This window comes from Dicentrarchus labrax, unplaced genomic scaffold, assembly GCF_905237075.1.
Source record: "Dicentrarchus labrax unplaced genomic scaffold, dlabrax2021, whole genome shotgun sequence".
Classification (NCBI taxonomy): Eukaryota; Metazoa; Chordata; class Actinopteri; family Moronidae; genus Dicentrarchus; species Dicentrarchus labrax.
The window spans coordinates 29,788,103-29,803,973 of NW_026136714.1; the positions used below are offsets into that span (position 1 = coordinate 29,788,103).

At 38.8% G+C, this 15,871-nt stretch overlaps 2 protein-coding genes across 9 annotated transcripts in view; both read right to left on the reverse strand.

Annotated features, from left to right (window-relative positions):
* LOC127375881 (protein mono-ADP-ribosyltransferase PARP14) overlaps positions 1–15,871 on the reverse strand; it is a 49,304-nt gene that overhangs the window by 14,972 nt on the left and 18,461 nt on the right. Inside the window, exons 1-7 of one of the 7 annotated variants that reach the window (XM_051422250.1) lie at positions 6,287–6,715; positions 4,586–4,668; positions 2,329–2,356; positions 2,109–2,183; positions 1,837–2,007; positions 863–988; positions 320–421 (exon numbers count right to left, since the gene is read on the reverse strand). The exons of 3 other annotated variants lie outside the window; for them this stretch is intronic. In XM_051422250.1, the coding sequence (XP_051278210.1) occupies positions 320–421; positions 863–988; positions 1,837–2,007; positions 2,109–2,183; positions 2,329–2,356; positions 4,586–4,668; positions 6,287–6,470 (769 nt within the window). In that variant the 5' untranslated portion in view covers positions 6,471–6,715. Of the gene's footprint in view, positions 1–319; positions 422–862; positions 989–1,836; positions 2,008–2,108; positions 2,184–2,328; positions 2,357–4,585; positions 4,669–6,286; positions 6,716–15,871 lie in introns of those variants that run through there. 3 more of the 7 variants (XM_051422252.1, XM_051422253.1, XM_051422246.1) reach the window with 3 other exon arrangements.
* Positions 10,073–15,443, reverse strand: LOC127375950 (protein mono-ADP-ribosyltransferase PARP15). 2 transcript variants are annotated; one of them, XM_051422393.1, is made up of 3 exons: positions 14,353–15,443; positions 12,279–12,444; positions 10,073–11,850 (listed from the first exon to the last, which is right to left on the reverse strand). In XM_051422393.1, exons 1-3 carry the CDS (start codon positions 14,530–14,532, stop codon positions 11,567–11,569), a joined length of 630 nt encoding a protein of 209 aa, XP_051278353.1. In that variant the 5' UTR covers positions 14,533–15,443; the 3' UTR covers positions 10,073–11,566. The 2 variants fall into 2 exon arrangements, with proteins under 2 accessions (XP_051278353.1, XP_051278352.1); XM_051422392.1 differs by having other exon boundaries at positions 10,073–11,853.

Here is a 15,871-nt window from a genome sequence, read left to right on the forward strand (position 1 = left end):
AATAACTGCAGCCAGTTTTAAAGAGGGGGTTCAGGGTGGAAATAAGCCTGAAACCAGAAGAGTAAGGGCTGTTGTAGCAACAGTTTAATACCTATAGATTTGGGATCACGTGAAATGTAGGCAAAATGTTCAGGTGTCAAACAAGAAACAACAAGAAAATACTCCACATACTTTGGTATGTAATTTGTTTGGTCTTAAAGATGTCTCTGTGTCCAGTCTAGTTTAATTAGACTTGACTAAGCCTAGACATTCTAAAATTAGAAGACACTGTAATAAATACGAGTGGGTAGAACATCAGTAGTAAAGCTAAATGAAAAACCTTTGGGGTCACTGAAAGTGACAATGGCAGCCTGTTCATCTGGGATCATGACGATACTGTCCGGAAAAGCCCAGTTCTTCTCAAAATACAACTCCAACATGTCTGGAAAGGAAACAGAAAAATAGTTTATTTGGTTGGAGAGCAGCAATTCCTTTTACCATCATTGGTAAGATGTTATTATCTTATTCCCAATAATCATCAAAAACTTTATTTTCTTGGACATTTCTATTGGTAATTTAAGCAAAATAATATATATATATATATAGACTATAGAAACAAAAGAGGCAAAGTCAAATATGAAGCTTTTGTAATTTTGGAGAGGACTGAGTGTGTTTGTATCTTATCATATCTATACATTCTGAACAAAGATCTGAAAACTATAAAATATTAAGAACAAAACAAGAAATCTCCAACAAATCTCTTTAAACACACAAATAAAGACATAAATGTTGTATATCTGAGTATCTTGTTAGCAGCTCCAGATTTAATGTGATCTACGCCCAGACTAGCTCATAGTAAACAGATATTTAACAGTTTGAGTACCTTTAAGCACATTCGGAGGAAGACTCTCCACTCTGACACTTGTTGCTGCCTCCAGCGGTCGAGCAGTGAGTCCGTATTTCTGCATCTTCTGACTGGACTGGCTCACAGTGAGGAACTTCTCCACATCTGTAAAACACTCCATATTACTCCTTTAAGAAAGGCTTTAAAACAGGCTCATAAGCTGATGAAAGAGAAGAGTTTTAGTACAAATGAGTTATAAATAGCAGCCTATAGCTACAAAATGGCTGTTTTCTTGTCTTTTCAGAGGGTCTCATTCATTCATGCAGATCTGCAAAATTATCACAACTTGTAGTTTCCTGATGCCTTAACCATTAAACACAGGTGACAGGTATGTTACAGTGATTTTAAATGTCTTTTAAACTCAAAAACAGTTTTCAAATATTGTTTATCACAAATTCTTCCAACAGTGGCATCTGTACTCTCCGTCATCTCATTTAAAACCCGTTAAATGACATCAAAAACCAACAATAGACAATGAAAACACCCCAAATAATATATTTTTTTTTACAAAAAACATTTTTAATAGATTGTAATTATAGCCTCGTGAAAATATATTTGATCAGAATATTTTTGTATTTTTAGTAAAAATGTAGTGATCTACTTTAATTCATGCTGACTCCTTGATCATTTAAAGGGTTCTATCATTTAGAGTCTTTTATTCTGATGACATCAGCAGGTTGCTACGTGTATTTCTGTTATGTAATCAATAATCAATTATTTATGACTATCTGGCATTGCTCAAATATACACAATATGTTCCATGCAGCATTTTCATTATCACTGTATCACCAACTCAGGTCTCCTCGACATTTTACCTTCAAGTCTCAAGTTAAGTTTCACAGCACACAGACTGCTCTCGTTTCAGTTTGTTCATATCTATTAACCTAACTATAACAAACAGGGCAAGACTCGGGATAACTGCTTGTTTTCTGCAGTCCTGTGTTGTTTCCTACCCGCAGGGCCGTTAAAGGTGATCACGGCTCTGTTGGTCTCCCAGATGATCTCCAGACTGTAGCCGCTCTCGTCCAAACCTGAGATGTTCTCCACCAGCATGGACAGCAAGTCTCTGGACGTGTCCATAACGTTGTCCAACACCACAGAGACGCTCTGAACAGACTCCGACTCTGAGAGGAGATGAATGAATTTAAGGCATGCAAAAACACGTGAACAGAGCCCTCCTGTAATTTTAGTGTACTATCTTTTTGTTTGAACAGTTTGTTTTTACCCTCTTTGTTCTCTGCAGAAGCTCCATTTCCAGGTTCATCTTCTGACTTTGGAGTCTTTGAATCTGTCGATGAATCTAAGAATCAAGTATGTAAGTATGTGTTTAGATCAAAGGTTTTCAGTAGGAACCAATGGGCTTGGAGTCTAGAGGCAAAGACAGGAAGGGGTTAAAAAAGGACACAGTGACCTTAAAATCCTAAACAGAGAAGAAACTGTTTTACCTGAGACATCATCGCTGCTCTTTGGACTCTGAGAAGAAAAAACAACAGATTTAAAACCCGGAATGAAATTATATCAATGTTAAAATCTGATTAAATTCTCCACAAGTTCATGAGCACAAGATACATCTGACTGACCAAGGAATAGCCACCACCTGGAGATACTGGTTCATACAGTGTTGGACCAACAGACAAACAAAGAGCAGTAAAGCTAGTGACCCAAACCCACCACGCCTTTTTAATTATTGAGCCTGACTATGGACACATAGTGCACATGGTTGTGCACTAAGGAGAATGGAGAACGATGCTACTGTGCAATACTTGCCATGATGTCATATTAGTTAATAAACAACTTTCAAACAAAATTCTACTGTTTGTCTACACTTGAACTGTTTATGAGGAGTGTAAAGATATATGGTGAGACAATTTATTCATGACACAAATATGTGAAGATTCAAAGCTGCTGCTGTAGCTACAATACATGAATCATTACGGTAGATACAGGGCCGTGGTCTTTGCTGTAGATACAGGGCAGAGGTCTATTTGATACATGCAGTAGTAAAAATAATATATTAATAGTATTAACTTTATTATTACATTATTATTTTTCTTTTTGATATCTCTTTCAGTTATTGAAATATAAATACTTGAATGTAATCTTATTAAATGTAAGATCTGTAAATCCGTATATGAATGTGTGTGAATGGGGTGAGGGTGGCATGTCGTGTACAGTGCATTGAGTGGTCGAAGGACTAGAAAGGCGCTATACAAGTACAGTCCATTTACCATAGCAGCAGAATTATATATTGAGGTTTAAGAGGCTAAAATATACAAAAAAACTCAGCAAGAGCCCTTAAAATCTTACGATTTTTTTATCCGTTATATAAATAAAAGCACACTTATACAAATAAATGAGTGACCATGATGAAACAGGATATCTGATCTGAAAATGCCAGCATGTTTGAAATATAACAGCCCAACCCAACACGGAACAGTTTTACAGCTGCTCGATGTGTAAATGTTTAACTTCGCTTTACAAAACTGGTGAATGTTTTGTAGCTTTACATTTAGGAAGCCAAGAGATGTTTATGATGAATCCTGGATATCGTGTGTTATTGTGCGACTCTGTGAGTCACCTTCATAAACTCCAACTGATGTTTAACTAAACTTTAGTTTACATTTTTAATGTTTTCAGAAATAACAAATCTGTTTGGGGAAATCTTTCTAAAATGATGCTCAAGACGTCTGAAATACTTTCATCTGATTGAATGTTGCATCCATAAAAAACATCCAATTAAGAGTTTGATTGTTTCACGTCAATCATTTAGCTTCAATCAAGAGATGAAACAATAAACACGATGTGGAACTTTAACTGTTCATTTAATGGAAGACCACGGAGGTTTTAGGGTAACGTTCAAGACTTTTAGAGGTTAACATGTTGCACCGCTGCTTAAAATAAGTACTTATTGTTTATCATGAATCTCAGCAAGCTGCTTTGCCAGTCAGTCAGTTTACTAATGAAACACCCAGACACACCCTGTCAGAGTCATAGAAAAACACAGCAACAGCGGAAGAACAGTGTTAAAGTCCAACTTCCTGCTGCCGTCACACATCCAGGAGCTTGTTTACATGAAGACTGCAGAGGAAGAGGACTCTAATGTTATAAAAGGAGCAGCTGACTGAGTCTAAACCAGTCATACAGACACAGTAAGTGTCCATGTTTAGGGACTGCCCTCCCCCTGACTTAGTCAAAAACTGCAACCAAAATCATTCAACAAACATAATAAAGTAGTGAAAATACAGCCACTCTCTAGCTTTCAATGAACAGTTTTACATTCACAAAATGAGTAAACCAGAGTTTCAAAAATGTATCAAATATATATAAACTCTCCTCTGCGCTCCCAATATCAATTCAGTATAGACACATTTCAGAAAAAGCTAGTGAGTGGACCTTGAGTTATAAATAATAAGAATGAACTTTAACACTGAACTATTAAGATGTGTTTTTGGAAATCAACACAACTATAAAACAACTGCTACTTTTGTCTGAAGGGACAATTAAAAATCTCTGTTGTACTATAAAAGTTGAATAAATTATTAATAGTATAAATTGTATGTGGCTGATGGGAACTGTAGTTTAAAATAAAATAGCACTAGAACTACAAACCCCACAGGAAAGAGTCAGGTCACATTGTTTTCAGTCATTATCCATCGACATTAATGTAAAATGTTTAAAATCTTTAACATGGTCTCTACTTACTGATCCAGCAGTCAGATGTAATTTGACCGTTTGATTGTCGAGGATGATTTCATGGTTCTGCCTGGCGAGGACTCTCTCTCTCACTGGAATCACATGAAACACTGGAGTCACAACTGATTTCACAGCAGAAAACTAGTTTAAAGGAATAGTCTGACATTTTGAGGAACAGGCTTATTGTCTTTCTGAAGGTGCAGCCACATTTCAATCCCACAAATATTCACTTCTATTGAAGCCTGAATGACCAACGTGTGTTTGAATCTGTAAAAAAGATTTCAAACACAAGGATAGTTCCCAGCAGCCTTCAAAGAATACACAGTCACAGAAATCTTTCCATCCTGTTAGATCAAATTGAAGCTGCCTGTAGTTTGTAGTTTGCAGACCATGTTTGGACTTATAAATACACTTTATTATCATTATCAACCACACAAGAGCTGTTTGTTAACAGTTCAGGTCCAGTTCAGACCGCAGTCCATACTGTGGACTGGTAGCTGAGGAGGTGCCAGTTCCACCTCCTGTCCACTGCCAAGGTGCTCTTAAGCAAGACACCTAACCCCTAACTAGAGTGCTGCTACGTGGCAGCCCATCACTGCACCATCTCTCCACCTTTACATGACTATAAGCCCAGTGTGTGTGAAACACTGAGTGAAAGCAGAATGTCTGGGATTAATAAAATATATCTTCTAAATATTAAAATCAAATTAAAAAATGTGGTGTTTGTTGTAAAAACTAAGACTCAATCAGCCCATTGATCAGGTGTTTCCCATCATGCCCTGGGTCTTGCAGTTGGTGAAGAGCAACGGTGGCACCTAGTTCTAAAAACCGCCTGCATCGTGCCGTCAATCAGCAGGGATCTATTCTGCACAGGCCTGGCTCATCTCGGACAAACCTATTCTCATATCGTCAGATAACAACGAATTACAATGACAGTAAACTCTTTCTTCTCTTTCTCCGCTCAGATTGGTTGTTTTCTTTCAGACATTCTTGCAAATGCACTGGGAGGAGCCAGAGGAGCCTGAGGAACCTGATTATTTCACTGATTATCTGTCTCATGTTCTACTGTCAGGATACAGTGACAGTTTCAGCAAAGCACAACAAAAAGTTATTTTTATAAAAGTTTCCTATTGCAGCTTTAAAGCAGCTATAATCAATATTTTGAATGTATCAAACAATGTGTTGTGTGTCTCTGGCAGTGAATTATCGGCTCATTGTTGATCTGGTTCCCTCTCAGTGCTCTCACTGTACGCTGCAGGTTTAAAACCACAGAGCAGTCTGGTTCCATCACAAGTTCATTATTCTCATCTGTCTTCACATCTGACTCACCTGAGAGCTCAAATCAGCTGCTGTGACTCTCCACCTGAACAACGAGCAATAAGGGGAGCGGCAGCCAGAGAGGTGAAATGCATGCTGGGAAGTCATATGACAAGAGTGTTTTTTAACTAACTTTAATACCCGAGCTGTAAATAATAAAGTTTCAAACTTCATCAGATGAATTTGGTTTTCAGACAGCTTAATGAAAGGAGTGTTTGATGATGGAACAGTTGACTTTGTTCACTTTGAGTTGCAGTTACACTCACAGGCCTGTGTGTTATTTCTGTCTCATCCACAAGTGTTGGAGCTCGGTGTCTCTGTGTTTGTGAGACTGTTCGCAGCTTTAACCATTAAACTCAGAAAGCTGAGCGCTAACGGATCAGACACACTCACCCTCCTCCGATCGGAAGTAGACGGCCGCTCTCGGAGCTCCGTCCTCGGCCTCCACTCGGCAGTCTCCCCCGCTGGACTTCTTCTTGCTGTTGAAGTACAGCTGCAGTTTGTTCTTCGCGGTTTTAGTCTGAGCTGGACTCCAGTCCCCCTCCACGGTCACCGGCGGACACTCGGTCTCATCCATGCTGCCGTCCTGGTACGAACACACCGACAGACTGACACAAACAGGCGGCTGAGCGTCCTCAGACTGCAGCTGCTTTCACTTTCGATTCTCCGCCAAAAGACGCAAAAATGGAACCGAGTTCAACACAGCTGACTCACTGAGCCCCGAACAGGGTTCACAATGAGCCCAGGAGCTGTATCTGGGCAAAGTTCTCATAATGATTGTTAGTTTATTGTTCCCTAACAATTAAAACAGTTTTATTCACATACAACTGAAGGTTTTTCATCCAAGAGCGCAGTGTAAGCGCATGGATGTGAAGTGGGCCGTTTATCTTTCTTTTCCAACATTAAAGTGAACAGGATGGGTGTCTTATAAACACAGTACTTCACGGATGTGATGTCATACATGTAGGCGGGTGTATTAGCCATAATTATTCTGTGGTTGCTCATATTGCATTAGATTCTGGAAAGACTTTGATTGTCATTGAAAAATATTCTTTCTTTCTTTGAACTTCATGAGAACAACGTATGAACAACTGTTAACCTTTGTTTTACATCCACAAAGCAACACTCCCTAACTCAGCTCCGTCATGTAAGTTATTCCTCATTGAAACTGAATGTTATGTTCATGTTTATTTATTTTAGTCTCTTAAATCTGTAACAGTAATAAGAACTGCAGGTCAGTAGTTTAAATATATTCTGAGATTTGGATTTGTCAAAAACCCAAAAGGAATATTTTCTTTCCTCACCGTTATTGCCTTATTATTTCACCTTTCGATGTATCTAGTGTGTGTTGTCTTTTGTATTATAATGAACTGCTATGATTGTTTATTTTCTTGTAAATTTGGGGCCTCAAACTGTCGGCCTGGGGGCCATTTCCAGCCCTCAGGATAACAACATGATTTCAACAATATAGTGGTTTTATATCAGTTTAAACTACGCTTTCAAATACACAATTCTATTTTAAAAAATTGAGCCTATTTTGTTTGCCTCAAAGGTAACAGGTGTCTGCAATTGTGTGCAGAGCGTTGATAAGAAGAGAGCCGGTTTCAGGCCTTCAATTGTTGCTGCGAACAATATACATTAAATGATGATATAAAATGTATAGAAACTTTTCTGCGTTTTTTTTTGTCTTATTGTTTTCAGAATAGTGTGCTTCTTGTAGAGCTTGAACGTTGAAGTGGCCCACCTATGAGATGGCAAAACTAGAAGCCTAGTCACCCCAAGATCAGGTTTCAAAATCTTGCCATTAATTAACAGCTGGAACAATCCTCAGAACAAAGAATGCATCAGATTAGATTTTAGTTAGATTTTGAATGTGTTTGATGTTCAGAATGTTTTTCTTCATAGTTTCGCAGCTATGACTTGAAATGTTGACACGTTCATGCAGCAGATTTCCACATGTAGGACTTTATTTTACTGCATTTATTACAATATACAGAAAAATTACTTTAGAGAAGAGCAGAAGATTCAAATAGTTACTGAAACTGCAGAAGTTGCACACATAACCCTTCTGGTGGCTGCAGGTATTGAACTGTAAAGAACTCAGTACACACTGATACAACTGGTGTGTGTACAGCCAACAAGGCCTCCACAGCTTGGTCCTTACGTTGTTTTTGCTTTCTCACCACCCTGACAACCCTACCATCACTCAACGAGCTCCCCCTACAGCTCTGGGACGTATATTTCACAAAACTGTCGTAAAAAAAACCTCACTTGTGGCCCCCTCCTCCCCCTTTCTACCGCTGCTGATGTGCATTTGTTGCCGGGCAACTTTTTCGTGTGGTGCCGTAAAGCAGTTTGTGTTTCTCGCTCGTTCTCGCTTCTCACGATACTTCCTATTTCCAACTTAAAGGGACGGTTTTCCGCCTGGGGACGCTAGAGGGAGCAGGGAAAGTCACCATTAACACCAGAACAGGCCCTTTAACCATCCAAATGATTTCTAAACGGATTTATTAAGTTGAAAAAGTTGCCAAATTCCCCTTTAAGAGCTTTACTCTAAATGAACTAGGCCTGTCATTTATCCAATGACTCCAACCAAAGTGAAGCAAATTTAGGAAATCAAACTCCAACACAGCAAAAGACTCCGTGTATCATTCGTTCTTTTCATATTCCATTGAGATTCCAAAATGGAAAAATGAAATTATTGATAGCCTATTTAATTTGTCCGATTTGTGTGAACTGGAAGTCATTGTCTTCTTCGTGTGTTGCACTTTGCCGCAATTTCACAAAGCCCGAAGAAACTCAATGATGCAGTGATTTCATTGAACTCTGTATTTTTGGAGTAATTTCGTATCGACACCATGGCGGCACTGGAACCATACACCGATTAAATTAAATTAAATACATATATTAAGAATATATATATAGTATAATTTAAAGTCACACAGTGTAAAGTGGTCGCAGGCTTCCTCTTCATCAGAGGCTCAGATGTTGGGTTTGCAGAGGGAGGGATGTACGATGATGCTGATGATGCTGATGATGATGATGACGTGCAGGATCTCTCTCGGTAGATGATATGGAGTCCAACGGCCACCAGTTCAACATCCGGGCCACAGAGCTGTTCGCTCTCGGTACAATCCCGGTCCGCCCGGACGGTGTGGAGGACACCGACAGAGACGGTCCGGTCCGTGATGTCCCTGTGCAGCCCTGTCTCAGTGACACACATCAGACTCCCGGTACTCTGCGGGGCTCCGCGTTAATGCCGTCAGCTCGTTCATTCCGTTGCTAGGAGACCGCACATCACCATAACAACAGAGGGGAGACTCGGCTTCAATCTTCTCCTTCTCCATAAACCCGTCCCGTCTCCACCCTCCTCTCTTCCCCCGATGTTCTTCCCTCCTCTTCATCCCCGGTGTGTTTCCTCCAGAGTTCAGCTGGTAGATCAGCGGCTCTGTCCACCGTACCGACCGGCATTAGATCAGCGGCTCTGTCCACCGTACCGACCGGCATTAGATCAGCTGTTCTCCGGTGTAAACAACGGCAGTGTGTCCCGGTGGAAGCGGCATTAAAACCCAAAAACTGTCTCAAACAACCTCGTTAGAGAGAGCAGGACTTCACAGAGTTACAGTGAAACAATAAAGGAATCTCAATTGAATATGAAAAGAACGAGAGATACACAGATTCAAAAGTATTATTTACAATATTTTGTGGGTTTATTGAACCATGAGAGGACTTGGTGACAGCGGCAAGGAAAACTTCATTATCAGTGCATTATTGCTTCATCATTCTGTGGCTCTTTAGGAAATATTTACATATCTCATAGCTTGAGTTTTACTTTGTTAGGTTGCCCAGTGTGATGAAAAATATATATTTTTCTTATAGATATATATTTCTTATATATCATTTTTTAACATAAAGGATAAAACCCAGTATAAACCCATAGAGGTGAATGATCTCATTTGTTGAACATAGAAGTCTCACTGATGCTGACACTGTGATTCTACAGTTTGTATTCAAGGTGTCAGAGACCTTTGAACTTGTGGGGATGGACCTGACGTGTTCCAACAATGGATACACACACATCTGTGTCATGGTGGACTACTTCACCGAATGGCTTGATGTCTATCCCCTAAAGGAAGTGGCAGCCTGTATGAAAACATGCTATTGCAAAAAAATGTGTCATTCATTTTGTACTTTCTATTTATTCATACACATGAACATACAATCAAACTTGAAAACAAACACTGACCCCAACACCAACAGACAGTACATCCAGCATACAACCCCATGTACAAAGGCCTCCTGCAAATCGACATTTCCTTTTTTGAAACAACCAAAATATACATTCAGCACCATGTCTACACATTTTTCCACAGAAAACTAAGTTCCCAGGCCCTCCTAAAATGTTCTTCGTTGTTAATTCTAGCCAACATGCGTTCATATGATGCAACTTCTGACATCATTTCCATCCATTTTTTCACATCTGGGGCCACTGTACTCTTCCATACTTCCACTCTGAGAATTGTTCGAGCAGCTGTGACCATCCCAACTTTTAAAAGCCCTCGTTCATATTTAGATATATTGGACATTTCTGTTTGGTCCCCTAACAAACACAGTCTTGGTGATACAGGTACCACCACACCCAGCCATTTACTCACATGTTCCAGTACTTTCTCCCAAAATGGATAGACCAGTTTACATCCCCAAATTACATGTAAAAACTTCCCTATTTCATCCTGACACTTCCAACCTAAATGAATTCCTATTAGGCCCATTCTATGTAGTTTTGAAGGGGTGAAATAAAATCTAGGAATTATCTTGTACTGAATAAATTTCCCCTTCGCCTCTCTCATGTGTTTCCCTGTATTTGATATGTCATTCATTTTCATATCCAATGCGTATTCTGTTTACATCAACCTGGATTTGTGTTCAAAAGTTTGCATTGCCAGAAGCTTCTGTGCATCATACTACCTGAAAGCAGTGGAAACACTTAATGGCACAATTCAAGGATGAAAATATGCTTTCAATATGTAAATATGAACATAATGAAATCATATATATGTCTATATATGGAGAGTGACTTTTTTTTTTTTTTTTTTTTACAATTTCAGGGCTTTGAAAAAAAATGGTGCAGGACAACAAGCAACTGGGACAATTACATAAAACCTACACGTACAAAAAAAAAAACATAACCACTACATACTCTGCTTACTATCTAATGTATGGAAGGGAGGTCAGCCTTCTGAAATTACGGACAAGTGGCAGGTGTGATTGCATTTTCCTAGCAGCTACTTTGGCAACAAATGTTTCTAAATCAGAATCTATTAAAGGATCAGCGATGTGAGATGCAGCGATTTGGGAAGTTAGCTTTTTTTTTATCTAAACGGTATTTCACACTAAACTCCAAAGCAAAACAAAAAGCACAAAGTGACAAATGCTGGATGTAGCGAAATAATGAATGAGTTTTAAAATCCATAGTCATGGTTTTTTTTTAAAGTAGAATTACAATGAATTATTTAATTTAATTAGAATTTCTAGCTGAATTCAAATACAATGAGGCTTTAAATGTTTATAAACCCAATCAAATCACTTGAATTTGTTTTGTAGACTGTGGATTTAATCTAAAATACAAATAGTAGAGGTACATTATCAGTTGCTCAAAGGGATCATGGCAGTTCATGTAAATGTGATCAGGTATTCTGGGTAAGCCTGGATGTCACTGAAGATGATGAACATGGTTGGATTGCCGGTGTTATCAACCACACTGTCATACAGGTCTGAAGCACTCCCAAAGCCCTTAACAGGAGGGACGATCATACCAGCTCTTCCCTGGGTGAAGTCTCCGACCAGGACCCTCGCCAGATACATGCGCTTGTGCCCTCTGACATCAGGCTTGGCGTAGCCCCACGCCGAGTAGACGGGATCCACAGCAAAGTAAAAGCCATTGCCGTACATCGCACCTACTGAAAAACAGAATAATTACAGTCAAATGTTCAGACAGACGACAGCAGTATCAAAAAATTCTCAAGCAAAAAAATGCAAGGTCATCTGACAACAAAGCTGGATGACAGCGCTATATCATGCAGAAACACTGCGTTGAGCAATAAAATATGTGGTCATTTTCCAAAAGTTACAGTTAGTTATTGGTAGTCACGTGGCAATACAACTACAAGCAAATACCAAGATAGTTACTTAATCTGTTTTACTGCAGAAGGTTAATAGAATCTTCTTCTCGCTGCCTATACGGAGAGAATGCATAGTGATCCAAAACTCTTTCAACATTCATACATTCACATTTTGGTGCATGCAACGTTTTGTGAGATAAAAAACACTTTTCTTTTCCCAAACTGGTACATTTTCCCATTGTTTTATGAGTGTGTGTGGTTACCTGCGTAACTGAGGTTGAAGCCTTGTTTGTTGATGAGGTCAATGGATTTGGCATGGGTGCCGTGGAAGAGTCGCCTTTCGTTGTTTGTGTGTTTGTTCTTCACCTCCAGCTGTTTCTTCATCAGCTGGTAACTCTGACACAAGATTGAATTTTGGACCCGTTCAATCTGCCAACACAGTTACGTCAAATATTATTCAAACGGCAAAGATTAATTTTCAGCAGTAACAGTCATCCTTACCACTGTGGTGGCATTTAAGGTGAGATTACCTTGAGGAAGAAAGACCTCAACCTCACAGAGGAACAACCCCGTTATATCTTCAGCCTAGTCACTACCCTTTAAACATAACATTAAGACCACATTGGCCAGACCAACAGACTGCTCTGCACTGTGTGTTCTGACCCCTTTCTATCAGAACCAGCATTAACTGTGTAAACTAACTTGTGTATATATATATATATGTGTACATATTATATATATATGGTGTATATATATTACAGTATGTATGTATGTATGTATGCACACCTTGCACAGGCTGAACATATGACACGTTTACATTATATCAATATTAATGTATAATATCTGTTCACTCATCATATATATATATACATATTATTATTTTATTATTATAATTATTAATATTATCATTATATACTGTTATTATTATATACTCTTATTAACAATAACACTACCATCATGTCATCAGTACTATTACCACCATAGCAACTACAACTCTTTGCACTTTACCTATTTATCTTTTTTATATTTTCTAAGTATTTTATTCTATTGTTGTATTTTATTTTATTGTATTTTATTGTATTTTAATGTACCTGACCGCTATGACGACCCAATTTCCCTTCAGGGATTAATAAAGTCTATCTATCTAACTGTTTCAGCAGTTTGAGCTGCAGTAGCTCGTCTGTTGGATCGGACCACACGGGCCAGCCTTCACTTCTGTTCCTTCCTTGGACCACTTTGATAGGTACTGACCTCTGCAGACCGGGAACTCCCCACAAGAGCTGCAGGTTTGGAGATGCTCTGACCCAGTCGTCCATCACAATGTGGCCCTTGTCAAAGTCACTCAAATCCTCACGCTGCCCATTTTTCCTGCTTCTAACACATCAACTCTGAGGACCAATTGTTTACTTGCTGCCTGATATATACGTATATTGAAGCGACCTAGCAGTAAGAACATTTCAATAATATTTCAACAATATTTATTGTCAGTTTTCACATTGAACTGGAGGGATTATGAATGATAAATAACATTTTTAAATAAAATTGGTTGAGACTGTAAATATGTATAAGGCATGCTACTGGTCTGAGAGGATTCTGGCCTGCTAAAGCAATGCTATAAAGGCCAGAAAGGCTGCACAAAACTGAATGATGATCAATACTTTAACCTGGTCAGAATAGGATAGCATCTGGGTTCGGACCCAGACAGCGGTCCACCTCAAGTGACACTGGTACATGGGATGGAGAGGTGGGATGGCATAATAATTTCAATTCAACGCTACTATAGTAATAATAATAATAGTAATAGTAATTCTGTAGATGACATAGTAAATTACAATATAATTGAATTTAACAATCAACTATTTTAATCTGATAGATTACCCAATTGTGGTATTTCTTATGTTATTATATTGTGTTCATACTTTATATCAGTGATTTTAAGGTCATTCTGAGGTTTACAGACAAATGGTTTGAGTGTTTCAATTTGATTGTGTGCGGCCATCCAGTTATACTTAAACTATACTTAGAACAACTTCATCCATGTGTGAGAAAATGCATCTTTCAGTCTTTTGAATGAGAACTGTTGGGGAGCTAACACAAAGTGCAGCGTCATCTGGTTAGATGATATCCAATCAAATATCTGCCAGTACACATTCCTGGGAGAGGAATTTGTAACCCGAATGCCATACTGCTGTTTAACTTGTGACTTCTACAAAGAAACATGAAATAATTGCCACTGAGAAAATGTTCCAGAGTCTGTGCAGTGTTTTAGTGTTTGATAAACCTTCCAACTCATTGTTGTTTCTCAAACTGAACTTCCACTTCTGATAATCAACATACACTGATGATGTTTGCAGAAAGGCCGGTCTTTTGAAGTTCTGTCTCCACCTCGTTGTATTCTTTGGATCCCGCAGCCAAAGGAAACAGTTTGAGGATGTCGCCTTTCATATCATCCCAATGTGAAGGCAGAGCGCAATAATCTGCATAAAGAATAAAAGAGTGTTCTTGGCAACAATTCATCAGTGTTTGCACTCTTGTTGTTGTGTTCTTGTATTTCAAATTTAAACCATTGTACAAACAAATGCAAAAATTAAATATTCCATCTGTAATGAACTGGCCAAATTCTGAATTTACCTTGTATGTGCCAACAGAACATAAATTCAAAGTGATTTATATTTATTATATTCTGGCCACCAGTTTATTACAACTTTGTTTCAGAGAAAGCAAGTCAAAATATTACAATACCCATGATCCACAGCTGTGAAGAAATGGTATAACCAAAGCTACTGAATTTACCAAAACTTTATTGATTTAAATGTCCAGTGTGTAACATTTAGTAGGCTCTATTGTCAGAAATGGAATATAATATTCATAGGCATTTTTCTATTAGTGTATAATCACCTGAAAATAAGAATCGTTATATTTTCGTTACAGAGAATGAGAAGTATTTTTGGGGGAGGGGGTCGCCTTCAGTGGTGTCTGCCATGTTAAGTACCATGCAGCCTAGAACAGACAAGGACTGGCAGTAGATGGGGGGAAGGATGTTTTTGGTGAGTTTTGTGCCCACTGTAGTTTTTCGTACACACTGCAATCACCACTAAATCCTAGACTCTGGACCTTTAAGGTGCAAATCGTTGTTTTGAGTTTTCTCAGCTCTGAAATCTTTAGCTTACACCTCCAGAATTATTTTGCTGAAATGCATCTTGGGAGTTGTAGTTGACTTCTCTTCCTGAGTCTTTATGTCCACAATGTTCCTTTACCTTTGACTTCTAATACAAAACACAGTTGTTCATCATTGTCTAGGAGAAAAATTATCAGTGCTTCTACTCTACTCCAGAACCAGTGTCTCCAATGAATATAAACCTTATAAACCTGAAAACATAAGAACATTCTTCTATTTAAACATGTTGAATGATTACTAAACACAATCACTCCCCTTTCAAGTCTTTTCTCAGAAGCTCCACCTGTTTACGTCCCGTCACTGACACTGCTTTCCTCAGCACTACGTCTGCATTGTATCTTTCATTGCTGATACTGATCGTCACCATTTGTTTTCTCTCCAGAGCCTCCTCCAGGCTGAGGTTGGTGTACATGTCAAAGGGCACCATCATCCCACTGCGGATCTGGAACTGCCATTCCACCAGTCCACAAGGCCTTGCTCCTCTGGTGCTCCATCCTCTCCACCTTTCGGATGATGTCCCTGATGGTCAGCAACAGAAACATTTAAAGGAATACGCTTTAACATTTGTTTATCTGGACTCAAGCTTTAATGCACCATGAATTAATTTGCTGACCTGACCGCAGGCTCAGCGGTGAAGACGTTCCTGGTCAGACCCTCTATGTGGATTTTGGGTTCCTG

Coding starts and splice junctions, on each gene's coding strand:
- LOC127375950 (XM_051422392.1), bottom strand. CDS start 14,532: ATGAATTGTTGCCAAGAACACTCTTTTATTCTTTATGCAGATTATTGC. Junction 12,445..14,352: donor TTTCTGCAAACATCATCAGT/GTATGTTGATTA, acceptor CTGTGTTGGCAG/ATTGAACGGGTCCAAAATTC. Junction 11,854..12,278: donor CTTCAACCTCAGTTACGCAG/GTAACCACACAC, acceptor TCTGTTTTTCAG/TAGGTGCGATGTACGGCAAT.